Raw genomic sequence first — 12,714 nt, 5'->3', positions numbered from 1 at the left:
TCTTCAAAAGATTTACCTTCAACTTACTCTGCCTCTCCGGTTGTTTCCCCCCATCTGTCCTTGCATTTGGCCTTGAGGGTAGAACTGTGGCATCTGAAACTGCCCATAGCCGTTCATGCCGCCGTTCATACCCATCATCGGATTGCCAAAGCCCTGCTGCTGATATCCAGTCTGCATTCCCATGCCTGGCGGGACCATTGGCGAGCCGTTGATGTTTTGCCGGTAAGGATCCATCATCTGCGGTGCAGGGGAGCCAGTACCAAAGGCCATTCCGTTCGGCATACCGCCAACAGGAGTCATGCCACCAGGGCTGCCACCATAGAAACCTGGTGGCCGTCTAATTTGTCCTTGAAGCATCGCTTGCTGGTACTGAACGGGGTTGATCGGACTAATGCCGGCATTGGACATGGCAGGGCTATGGGTGTATTGCTGGACGTAGGGGTCGAAACTGTTGGAATCCATGCTGATGGTGCGTTGAAGGTTGGGACTGATGCTTTGCTCGATCTGCGTCTGCTGCGGCACCATGTTGCCGTATGGCGACCGACCATATGCATTCTGGTTTGTATCGAGATGCGGCAGATGGCCGTTCATTGGCCTGGTCTTCGAATTCGAGCGGCCATCGTGGCTGACTGGAGTTCCCCCATGGCGAGTGGACAGGCCAACCTCGTCCATCAGACGCTTGTATCCCTGGGAGGGTTGCGCCTTGATGCGGAGGAGAACGTTGCGTACATTTTCCAAACACTCTGGGCGAATGCTCTCGTCCAGAAAAGGAGTGGTAAGAACCTTGAAGATCAAAGTCGCTCCACATGAGTGGTCGCTGACGATATCGGTAAGAGTCTGCTCGTCGAAGAAGAGAGCACGTAGAATGCTGTCCCGTGCGTCGTTCTCGTTTCGTTGGTTGATAATTTTTAATACAGTCAAGTAAGCAACTTTGTGGGTGCACAGGTGTACAAGGTGAGGAATCAATCTTGGTGCTAGTACAGAACGGCGTCTGGGGAAGGTGCAAGTGTCCAGGAACCAGGTCAAAAGGAGGGCGCCGTTGGAGTTCGTAGCAAGCTGAACGCTGTGGAGAGCGATGGCTGCAGCCATCAGTCTCTTCTGGTCGGTAGTGGCGAAGTGGCTCTCAAGGCATGCACGCATGGCGCGAGCGCCGAATCGGCCTTGAGCAACATCCCACAGTCTGTTCAGCATCGTGTCGAAGATGAAGTTGTTGAGAGGAGCCTGGAACCGCAGGCAACACTGCATAACGTAGTTGCCGTATTGGTCCAGGAAAAGGTTCACGCCATGAGGCTTGAGAGCGTCCACAATCATGTGCATCTGGCTGGGAGTCCTGGCCACATCGATGATCTTCTGAGCAGCCCAGGTACCGTTCTTGTGCACACCGATTTCTGCCAAGTGTGGTGCAATCTCAGCGAGCATGGCCTCCTTGGTCTCTTCGGAGCAGTGCTCGAACAGCTTCTGCACTACCGTGTTGCCCAGGTAGTCGGATGACAGCTCGGCAATCTCTGGCAGCATGTCCATGGCAATGTTCTCAATCTCCATCGGCGAGCACGAGTTGTTATCGATTCGTTTGCGGATTTCTCGCAGCCTCGGCGCATCGTGAACGCGGCTATGATTGGGCTCTGGGATTGTCGAGATTTCGGAAGCGTGACCATCGTAGCTCATCGCATCCTCCAGGCTTGCAGCAATGCGTGTCTGATCGTCCTGTGCTGCACCAAATTGCTGAACAATGCTGAAGATCTCTTCGCGCAGGTCCATCAAGTTGGGCGTAACCAGAGCGGCCGCAGCTGTCTCGGCATTGATGTTACCACCAGGTGCAGCACCACCACCAGCCATGGAGCTGTCGATGCGAGATTTCGATACGAATGGATCAGGACTCGGCGATGGGTAGGCACCATTGGCTCCAGGCGTATTCGATGCGCTCTGCTCCTTCGCGAACCCAATCCTGATTGGGCCACACCCTGGGAAGATCTCTTTGCCATTGCATTGTGCCTTGGCTGCAATCGCACTCTGCACATTCTCGAAGTTGACGAAGCCACAGCTCTTGTGTGTCAAAACTCGTACAAACTCAATCGGTCCAAAATGGCAAAAAATGTGGTTCAGTGAGGAGACAGTGGTCGACGAAGGGATGTTCCCCAACCATAGAGCCCTGGTGGGCGCTTCCAAGCTGGCGTCCATTCCTGGCTCATGTGGCGCTTTCTTGTTGAGGTTCATGTTTTGAACGGCAGACGCAAGTCCACTGAACTCAGATCCATCGTTGCTTTGCAAGTCTGCTGCAGTGATACTGTTGTCCAGACGGGATGGCGTGGGCATGTAGTTTCGCAGTACTCGAGACGACGGCGAATCCAAAACACCCGCAGTCCTTGCTCTCGGACGATTCGCACTTGCAAAGTTTGCAAATGCCTGAACCTCAAGGTTGTGTTGGCGGACGGCTTCGTGGATGGCAGCCGCCTGCGCAGCCGTTTCAACATTCGGCGTCAGCGTGCCAGAGTATAACTGCTGTTGAAGAGCCTCGTACTCGTCCAAGTCGTCGTCTGGAGCATCCGCGTACTTCTCCTTGGCGTTCACAGAGTATGATCGGAATCGATTTGCCGTGTTCTTATTGTTGAAAGCGTTCAACGCGGCCAAATCAGCAATGGTCACGCCTCCAGCGCCATTCAGTCGTTGCTGTCCTCCAAGCAGATCCATGCCGTTTCTACCAGACTGTGGTGTGTCGACGAGGCCCAAGTAGTCCAAAGTCCTCACATCATTGTCTGCCGGCGACTGATTTGGCGAGGATGGTCCATCTGACGACCGGATACTTTGCAAAGTACTCGCACGATCTCTTCCTGACATCCAGTTGCTGGCGAACAGCGAGCTACCAAACGGGCTCGACGCGTTCAAAAGACTTGCTCGCTGTGGCATCGACCCAGCTCTTAAACGTGAAAGTAGGGCGGCATTACTAGCAGGTGGGGCACCAGCGGCAGCTTGCTGATCAGCCAGAGAAGGCGAGCCGCTGCCACCTTGATACGGACTAGAAGATGGCGTTGGGCCACGGGATTTCGAGAATAAAGAATTCTGGGAGCTGTTGAGCGAGCCCATGACTGGGAATCGTGAAGGTACGGTGCCGGCTCGAGTACGTCGGACGGAATTCGATGCTGAAAGCGAGCCTGGACTGCCGCCACCTATTTGGCCGGCGTCGAAGTCGGGGAAGCTGTCGCTTCCTGGGGATTCGGGGATGGTCTCTCTGAGCGGTGTTGAATGTCCACTGCCAGTGGTGGGTGGGCCCCAGATCTGCGGTGACAGTCCTTCTTGTGCCTGTATCTCTCGTGCACTGCCATCTGTCAGTATCTCTCCTTTCCACCTCATCTCACACCACTTACCGCTTGGGGAACAAGCGACTACCGTATTCTTTGGATGGAGAGCCTGCTCCAGCTCGTCCAGTGCCCGCCTGGTTGCTGTTGTTCCCTAAACCATTGCCAAAGGGATAGCGTGAGCCTGACCCGGCAGGCGGTTCGATGGGAGAGTTGGCCTGTGACGTGTTTGCGGAGCGAGTCTGGCCCATGGTGATGGGAGGCAGGCCCTCGAGATTGAGCTTGTAGTCGGGGCGAGTCGCAGGAGCCATTATCAATTAGGGTTTGAAGATGTGTTTCGCAGCCCAAAGGAGTGTGGGTAGACTGTGCAACAGTCGAAATGTACAAGGTGGTGGAGCGTCCGTCGAGGCGCTGTCAAGGCCTGCTTGTCATGTGTTGTTTTCTTCCACCGCCGGCCAGCTCGGCGAGGAGCAGCAGTGCTATCTCAGCGAGACGTCGATGGCACGGCGTCTGGTCTCTTTCCCACAGCGTGCGTCGGCGGCGGCAGAGCGTCTGGAATGCGGCGGCAGCTCACGTGGAGGGGGCGGATGTCCGACGGCCCCTGTTTGAGACGGTGGTAAAGGCGACGTCGCAGCGATGAGACCCGCAGAGTTTCAATGGGGATGAAGGAGGGCGTGGAGCGAGGAAGACCGCTGGCGTAAGCGTGTGGACGGGCGATTAAGCTTCACAGCGTCGGGTGCGGTTCGATCTCAGGAATAGACAGGACTCGCGGCGGTAGCACACGGGGCTGCGCGGGCCTGGAGAAGAAGAGGGAGGGCGGCGGCGCTGTGTCAGCCGTGGCAGACGCCCAAGTCGTCCAAGGGCGGGCAGCGGTGGTCAATCAACAATACGGTGATGGGGGAGAGATGAGGGAGGGTCGACAAGTGTGCTCGGTCGGTGGTGCGAGGAAAGGCGGCGGCGGCTCTCGTCGAGCATCAGCGAAGTCAGTTCTGGTGCTTGCCCCATGTGCAAGTGGCCGGACGGCTGGGCTTGGCAATGACTTGAGGCGGGTGCGCTACGTCTCGCTTCAGCGCCGGGTTCGTGTTTCAGAGTGCACGGCGCGATCGAGGCGAGAACAGAGAAACCGACAACAACAACGTGAAAAGATTCTTCACCGCGACTCATCCACGTCCCCAAGTCTCCCCTCCTGCGCAATATGTGCGCCGCGTAGTAGGATTGGCTGCAAATTATTCGGGTCGCCTCCTGAGGACTGCGCGTGCCAGGGATTCGCAGACTGCCGATTCGCTGCGCCTGCTGCGTAGGGCTGGACAATGGTGCGACATGCCGCAGGGAGAGCGCCTATAGCTTGGGTGCGTGTGTCGCCAGCAGTCGTGTGATGGCTTGCTCGATCAAGTCGGTCCCTGACTGGCAGTCTACATCCAACCTGAGGTGCTTGCTAAACCACAGCATTAATCACGACAGCGGCCGGTATCTCGCATATCGCCTGAGCGATGCTGGGCGTGATATGGATGCTGAAACGTCAAGTCTTCACAGAGAGATGTGCTCACACTTACGTTAGAAGACGACGGTAAGAAGACGTGGCGTCGAAACAAGCGTGCCACGAGGTCAATGATCAATACAATAGCGCAGTCTGGAGAAGGCAGCAACCCACTCGCGCCTTCCTAAACTACATGATAAGCACGTGTTATCTTACTGGTATCTCCCAACCACCGTAATGCTAACAAGGCTGTGCGCCTGCGAAATCTCGTCTATTTGTTCCACATGCAGATTGGAAAAGAAATTCGTAACATTCATTATGACTGCTCGTTCCTCGAGCGTAGACCCATCTTCGCGCCAACGTGCCGTACCGCATCACTGACAGCGTTGACGATGGGGACTCGACCTCGTTCTGCGGGTGCTTCGTGCAGGGCTTCGTCGTGCGCGGCGTCTGTGGCGGCGTCCTCGTCGAAGTAGACTACCAATTGAATTAGTATACGCCGAGCAGTAGTCGAAGGGGTTGATACTCACGGTGTGGCCGAATAAACCAGCTGACGATAAACGCCAACCCAAACGTCGAACACAAACATACGAAGACCGTCTGCCTGAAGCTGTGCACCGTGGCAGAGTAGATGGCATTGAAGACAGCCGGCGCCACAACTCTCGCGAGAGCATGCAGCAGACCAACCGCTCCCAATAGCTGGCCTGTCTTTTCCACGGGGATGTGCTTCGTGAGGGATGATTGCAAAGTGGGCGATCCAATCCCACCCATCGAAGCAACCACACCAGAGAGAACGAATGGCAGGCCGGATCTGGAAAGCGTGTAGCCCAAGTATCCGATGACATCGAAGAGAATGGCGACACGGATGACAGCCAGGTCAAACCGGTCACATCCATGGCTCTTGTGGTTGTGTGGGTCGGGTTTGCCACGGACGAGACGTGTGACTGCTGGGAGGATGACCAGCAAGCAGAACACTCGACAACTGTTGACTATCGTCATGAAGCGTCCCGACTCAAAAGTCTTCCAGCCGAACTGGATGTTCATATAGATGACGACCACCGTCAAGCTGCCCATAGCAACGCCAAAGACAATGGTGTCAACCGCCGACAATACCAGCAGGTTTCGTCGCAGAGCTGGGCTGCTTCCAGGGCCAGTAGGTCGCAGAATCTTGAGCGGCTCCAAAAGATTGACGGATCGCAGTCTGTTGACCATATCCCATTCAGGCCCTCGCAACGAATCCATGAGCTCGTGCTTCTCCCTCGCAAGTTGCTGCCTCTTCTTCGACAGCGATTCCGGCACGAGGATCGTCACGAATAGCACAAACACCACATGCACCGCCGTGAGGATGTAGAAGACTGTCACAATCTGGCCCGTCCATTCCACGATGTACCCTGCGATGATCGGTCCCAGCGCCAAACCCGTGAACAGACATCCATGGAAGTATCCAAACGCAACATTCCTTCGACTCGGTGGCGTGCAGTCCGTAGCATACGCATTCGACATGGACATGGCCACGATAAACGATCCCGTCAACCCATCGAAAGCGTAGCTGAGCAACAACACCGGCACAGGGAACGTCTGCGGATACTTCGCGGCAAAGATCGTAATCACCTCACCCGCAATTGTGCCCACACTCGTAGCAATCAACACCGGTTTCCGTCCATACCTGTCAGAAAGAGCCCCCAGCCTAGGACTCATAATGGCCGCCAAAATCCCAGAGATCAAATTCCCCCACAGCGTGAACTGCGCAACCCGCGATTGCACATCATCAATGCGACATTGGTCATTATCCCCATTGTTAAAATCCACAGGAATCATCGTGAACCCCGGCTCGTTGATCACCCGCTCGGAGAAGTACTCGCGACAGATGAGCTCGAGGATCAAGTTCAACTTGGGCGTCACGATTCCTCCAAACGCGCACGCCATGATGAAGAACGGGCCGATGACCCAGAAGATCGAGGGGCGTTTGTACCACGGGAGATGCTCGAAATCGATGCTGCCCGGCCATGACGGCCGTCTGTCTTCCTCTTCCTCGCCATTACTCCTGGATCGTTCTAACAAAGGCGACTCTTCATCCGCGTCGTTATCTCCTTGCTCTTCAGGCGATGCTTTCACTCTCACGCCTCCCTTCGAAACCCTCGCGGCTGGCTCGCCCCGGTGGAGTTTATCCCGTTGTTGTTCGCGCTGCAGCGCTTCGGCGTCGAGATCGATCTCAGCTTCGATGATAGCGTCGGCAGTATCCATGGCGAAAGGTCATCCAATGATCCCCAGCGTGAAGGTCAAAAATCCGAGCCAGCGGACCAACATAGACTTTCAACGGAAGCAAAAGGCGTGGAGGATCGAGTTTCCTTTGTTCCTCAGACTCGTGGCAACCATCCAAATGTTTATAGGTTGCAATCCAATCCAATCCCCGATATTTCCTATCGCGCAAGCTCGCGTGCGGGTGACGTCGTCGTTTTGGCGAAATCCACCCCTGTCGCTGGCGGGAGGTAGCTTTATCAACCAACGAACAACAATAATTAAACGAGAGAGAGGCAGAGAGCAGGTGACAGAGATAAGAGGAATGCGCGAAACTAGAAACAGGAACATGGGACCTAACCACCTTTTGGCTCGCCTCCATAGCGGCAGCGGCAGGAAGTAGCTCCGGCGGAGAGTTGTGTGTCTGTGCAGTCTGGGTGGTGTTGTTGTTGGGTGCTTGCTAATCTAGATCGAGGATCGTGGACCAGCACCAAAAAGCATCGAACAAGTCCGAGCTGGGATGAGCCCGCCGCGGAACGCACTCCCTCTCCCACATCCCATCATCATCCACCACCACGATGGCTCTTTCTCACCCACGCGGAGCTTGAATTCAGAAAGGCCAAAGTCTGGGCGTCTCGAAACACTCTCCCACGACAAAGATCCTACGCTCCCCGCTGTCCGAACTCCCCTATTCGCCCACACGTCCAATCCTCCACTCCTCGCCCTCCTCACGATTCGTTCCACGTAACAGCAGAGTCCACGAAATCTAGACGCTTACGAGGCGCCTCAAACCAGCTTTCCCACAGCAATTGCTTCAAATCTTGATGCCTGCCTGCAGTTATGATCCTTACACTGCTTCGTACATTGATTGCCGGTCTTGCAACTCCGCGACCAAGCTTCGTGGACCTCTCGTCCGCGTGTGCATTGCATCAACGATCTGCCTTCGCCGTCGATTCTATGCATTAGCGCACGGCGTCCGGCGACTGCGAGGTGACCGATTCGCCGACATTCACCGTCGACTTCACCTCTCTGTCTGAGTCTTCGCCGAGCGCATTCCTTCTTTGTGCGTGTGTGATGAGAGAGCGCGAAGAGAGTTCCTTTTCCAGCTCCCCTTACCATAATCCTCGTTATCCCAGCTGTGTGCTTGGGAGCTCTCCCTTGTTCTTGTCACAGCTATCTCATCCCAGTAGTTACAACCCATCTCAGGAGAACCTAGACCACGGGAACCCGTTCCACGGTTCCACGGGCTGACGACCGAGTCCTGCCCGTGGTGTGACTTTGTGACAGGTCCCCGGGTTCCTCTGCTATGCCTGGTCCTTTTCGCCAAGGGCTGGTCTGGATTCAGTAAATGGCTGACCAAACTTTTCATTTCGCGAAGCACTTATTCGTCGCTGGTGATATTCACTTTTGCATGGCCTTGTGGTCCGCTGGAGAACTTTGAAAAGGCCATGCGGTCGACTGCAAGCGCTCTTCGCGGCTGTGGCGGCGGGCGCAATCGACATGTGATGCACTTTCTTACTGGCGTAGATTTTGCGAGTTGCACAGCAAGCCGAGAAGTGAAGGTGTTGCCGCTGAGCTCTTGGACAAGAAGCAGAACATACCACAAGACCCGTCTGGACGAAGCCTCGATCCTCCATTCCCACGCATAAACACCCATGCAGTAGTCAGCAGATGTCAAAATAAAGTGGTTGTCCCACGTGGAATGATTATGCTCTTCGGGCTCGGCTTCCAGCAGCTTGACCGGTTACCGACCTCTTTGCTTGCGTTAAACGCTCTACTGATCCGCCCGGATTGAACATAATCTCATGCGATGCCGAATCTCTATAGTTACTCGCATCGTCCTAGCTGGGAGTGGCTGCTGTTGCTGTGTTGTTCCAATTATCAAATGGCCGCTGAACAGGTCGTTAATCTTTCGGGATCAGTCCACTGGATTGACTGAACGCACAACTTGAGGATCCGCGGGCTCGATCCCCGCGTGTTCTCCCTGAGACGCTGGCTACGACGTCGATGAGAGTGTGTTTGTTGTGCGGCGCTCCGCTGGGATCTCGCCGGAGTCTGAACTCAACGTGAGCGACGCTCACACAAGCACGGCGGGCAGACGCAATGGCTGCTGCGATGGCATCTAAAGCTGTACATTGCAGCTTGATGGCACTGCACCTTTGATCATCGGATATTATGGCACTAGTCGCTGTGGAGATGATGTCCACAATGGCGCATCGAGAGGCTGCGTCGCAGAGCTATTCCACAAGATACTCGGTTTCTTTCTTGTACTGTTCGTCGCGGCCAGTGGGTTTTGCACGATGGGGAGCCATGTTTTTCTTTTGTTTCTGGCCAGATCGGAAGAGCGCTACCGTCCACGGCTGGGAGTGAGAAAAAGAACAGATGATTTCCTTCTTCATCAGTAACTCTCAGTCGTCTTCTCGTAGCGTTGCAACTTACCCCTTGACTCCCGGTCTCGATCTCTATTCGTGCTGCATGGTCCACGCGTGGCACGGCAAGAGCGTGCCCGCAACCGCTATGTTCTCCCATAACCAAGTTGGCAGTGTTGTTGAGCGCGATAATAATACCAAGTGCTAGAGGAGAAACAGAAAGATGGAACAGTGAAGTCCCCGCCAAATAGCCGAGGATTCGCCGCTGCTGTTCACTCCCGCGGTCTTCTTCCAAAGCTGGTCATCAACGAACAACGACAACAACCCATCGTAACTGGAAATCACAGATCCAACGAACCGCACCTCCTCAACAACCAAATCCACCCCAACCACCCAAAATGTCCAACAACTCCAAACAAGAAATCATGGACCAAGTCCGCCAACAAGCCGCCCTCGCCAACGCCCGGTTACTCGTAGAAGTACGTCCACCGTCCATCCCTCCACCTCCCCTTCCCAAACCCTCACTGACACGTCTTTCTGTTACTAGAAAATCAACGAACACTGCTTCGAGCGCTGCATCCCCAAACCCGGATCCTCGATGGCCTCGGCGGAAACGACGTGCTTGAACCACTGCATGGAGAAGTACATGGCGAGTTGGAATACGGTGTCGAAGCAGTATTTGGGGCATATTCAGAAGGGGGTGGGGAGTGGGCAGAGTTTTGGGGGACTTTGAAGGAGGAGTAGTGTATGGTGATGGACTTGCGCATGAGAGGGGGAGGTTTTTGGAAAGAGCTTGTGTACGATGAGGTGTGGGGGGAAGAGCATTGCATTGCAAGGCGTTCTGGATATGGAGGGATTGTTGAGTCGTAAGAGGCTACGGTATCATTACGGCAGAGGAAGATGTGGATGAGATTCGTGGAGATGAAAGCTCTCATCTTGTACACTATATCAGTGCCTACGAAGAGGCTACGCGCAGGGATAGAAAGGCCACCTGTATCATAGAATCCATGCTCCGCCCAAATGCAGCAAATACGGCTGATGCTAGAACGCTTCAAAACATCGTGGGAGATCATTTCTGAATAGGACTCGCTTGCGCGGCGATACCCTTCGCGGGTGGAGGAGTGAGAGGTGTTCTCTGGCGCTCGGCGTACTCCTTCACGATGATGCTGCAGCTGACTTCCTGGCACAATTTCTTTCTCCGTGCTGGAGGGAGCAGGCTGGCAAACTCCAGCCCAGACGCTCTCTCAACTGCTTCGACGGGAACTTCGAAGTCTTGAAGTGGCTTATCGTTCGGAATGCGGTCGTTGGGCAGAACGAATGCTCCCAAACTGACCTTCCCACCAGTCTTGCCATCCTCTGCAAAGACCACCTTGTAGAAGTGCGTTGGCACTGCAACATTGGGTGGGTGGCCGACGACTTCGTACGAGACACGCCATTTGCCGTCAACGGGGTCACGCTTTGGCAAATAGAGCGGCCCAGTGACGATCCGTACAGACGGATAGAAAGACGTCAACCGCCGACAAAAGTCCTCGAAATGTGCCCAGTAGTCTCGATTGAATCCATCGCCAACCTGCGGACACATGTTGGACAAGGCAAACGTAGAGTCCATCGCTTCCTGACTCCACTTCGCATCCGCTGCTGGGACTTGATGTCCGCGATCATAGCCTGATCGGAAGTAGTCCTTCAGCTTCGCTCTGAACTTCTCGGGTATGCTCTCGTCTTCCGCGAAGTATGAATGTCTTCTGTCTCCTCCGGTCATGAGCAGGCTTGCGGGTGTGATGTGTTCGGCTACCCAGTGTGGGTTTCTTGTGGTTCGGTTGAAGGATGATGTGAGCGAACATGCGTTTCGTATATCGGAGACTGGTCCTGGAAAGCCATATTGGAAGACTCCAGCGGGGTCAACCGGCGGTTGGAGGGGGACTGCGTTACGAGGCAGCGGTACAGGGGCAGGCGGCGGAGGCGTCGTCCGTGTCGCGCCCGGATTCGAGACTGTCGTCGTCGTCGTAGCGATGGTTGACGCCGACGACTCTTTCTTGCTTCCGATGCCGTACAGAGCGGCAGTGGTGGCAGCGCCAACGGCCGCAGAGGCTCCAGCAACAACGGCGATGGTGAACTTGGACATGGCTGCAGATGGCGGTGGCATTCACAGACGACACGAAACGGTGCGGTGGGAAGGCACCGCTTTATGGGTGTCGTCCTCGTCTGCTGCTGCTGCTGGCTCAGACAGTCATGTGCAGAGGTCATTCACATCGACTTTCTTTAGACGCGAGGCAGGCGCGTGAAAGCGGCCAATCAACGCGGAGATGTGGGGGTCGTGCCCCTGCGGGTGCGACAACACCTTCACTTGACCTTCTTCCTCTGCATCCTCTCGTTAACAACATCAACACTCTTATTATTCAGTGAATCAGAAACTACATCAAAATGCTGTGTGTACTGAGTCACCAAAAAGCGCCAAAACTTACGACCGATTGAGACATAGACCACTCCAGCCGTTCACGCGATCAACAGGTTTTCGTTGGCGACGATGATTCCACAGCCTGTCCACGAGAAGATTGCGACCGAGACATTCGCACGATAGCCTAGGCATTCTGCCATAGACTTGGACGGTATCTACACGTTAACGTTCTAGGCATTGCATTTACAAGCCACAATCATCTCCATTGCCCAATGTCTGCTCTTCTATATTTATCCAGCCTTGTTGCAGTACCACCTCGCTGCCTTGCAAGGAGGGGTAGCTGTTCGCAGATTTAACAGGATATATATAATGGCTCTCCAGCTCAAGAGCCAGAGACAACTCAGATCAACTCTTGAGATAAGTCTTCATCTCGCCAAATTGATCCGAATCTCCTCCCGTCCCCACACCACGCACACCACCAGCAACAATGACCCTTCAAGAGCGCTTCAACGAACTAAACCGCCAAATGGCGCGCCATAAAGCCGAACAAGGAAACTGGGCCTCAAGGAAACAAACATGCATCGGGAACATCCAATCCCTGCAGAACCAAAACATCGACCCGAATAACCTCAACGGTCTGTCTCACATTAAAAACCTCACTTTCTTCAGAGCTGACGTAGTGAGTAGCACGCCACCGGCATCGCCATGAACTCACGGCGTGGCGGAATCGCCTCAATGAGGCCCGGGAGAAGTTGGCGGACCTGAATGACTTGATGAATCGGAAGCATGGGCAGATGCAGGAGATTCAGCAGAAGCTTAGCGCGCATCGCCGGCAGCAGCAGCCTCACCATCGTGGATGAGCTTTGGGGTGGCATTTCTTGCTCCGGCGATGTGGACGAGATGGCTGATCGGTATTTGAACAGGATGATCTGGTGGCAACAG

The 12,714-nt window shown here is 54.8% G+C and overlaps 5 protein-coding genes across 5 annotated transcripts; 2 read left to right on the top strand and 3 right to left on the bottom strand.

Moving 5' to 3' along the window:
- Positions 1-18: 18 nt before the first annotated feature.
- On the bottom strand, positions 19-3,604 carry M409DRAFT_67233 (uncharacterized protein; the record flags this gene model as incomplete). Its single annotated transcript, XM_033817317.1, has 2 exons — positions 19-3,313; positions 3,363-3,604. 2 exons carry the CDS (start codon positions 3,602-3,604, stop codon positions 19-21), a joined length of 3,537 nt encoding a protein of 1,178 aa, XP_033666273.1.
- Positions 3,605-5,086: 1,482 nt separating this feature from the next.
- On the bottom strand, positions 5,087-7,014 carry M409DRAFT_67232 (uncharacterized protein; the record flags this gene model as incomplete). Its single annotated transcript, XM_033817316.1, has 3 exons — positions 5,087-5,092; positions 5,141-5,247; positions 5,301-7,014. The coding sequence occupies 3 exons, from the start codon at positions 7,012-7,014 to the stop codon at positions 5,087-5,089; spliced, it is 1,827 nt and encodes a 608-aa protein (XP_033666272.1).
- A 2,761-nt stretch (positions 7,015-9,775) lies between these two features.
- Positions 9,776-10,110, top strand: M409DRAFT_24232 (uncharacterized protein; the record flags this gene model as incomplete). Its single annotated transcript, XM_033807144.1, has 2 exons — positions 9,776-9,856; positions 9,925-10,110. 2 exons carry the CDS (start codon positions 9,776-9,778, stop codon positions 10,108-10,110), a joined length of 267 nt encoding a protein of 88 aa, XP_033666271.1.
- A 336-nt stretch (positions 10,111-10,446) lies between these two features.
- M409DRAFT_67231 (uncharacterized protein) lies at positions 10,447-11,499 on the bottom strand (the record flags this gene model as incomplete). The annotated part of the gene is made up of 1 exon (XM_033817315.1): positions 10,447-11,499. The coding sequence occupies one exon, from the start codon at positions 11,497-11,499 to the stop codon at positions 10,447-10,449; it is 1,053 nt and encodes a 350-aa protein (XP_033666270.1).
- Positions 11,500-12,259: 760 nt separating this feature from the next.
- On the top strand, positions 12,260-12,632 carry M409DRAFT_24230 (uncharacterized protein; the record flags this gene model as incomplete). The annotated part of the gene is made up of 2 exons (XM_033807143.1): positions 12,260-12,407; positions 12,460-12,632. 2 exons carry the CDS (start codon positions 12,260-12,262, stop codon positions 12,630-12,632), a joined length of 321 nt encoding a protein of 106 aa, XP_033666269.1.
- Between the last annotated feature and the right edge of the window lie 82 nt (positions 12,633-12,714).

The sequence above is a fragment of the Zasmidium cellare genome, assembly GCF_010093935.1.
Source record: "Zasmidium cellare ATCC 36951 unplaced genomic scaffold M409scaffold_22, whole genome shotgun sequence".
Classification (NCBI taxonomy): Eukaryota; Fungi; Ascomycota; class Dothideomycetes; order Mycosphaerellales; family Mycosphaerellaceae; genus Zasmidium; species Zasmidium cellare.
The sequence above is the reverse complement of the archived record's forward strand: the minus strand, read 5'-3'. Positions and strand labels throughout refer to the sequence as shown.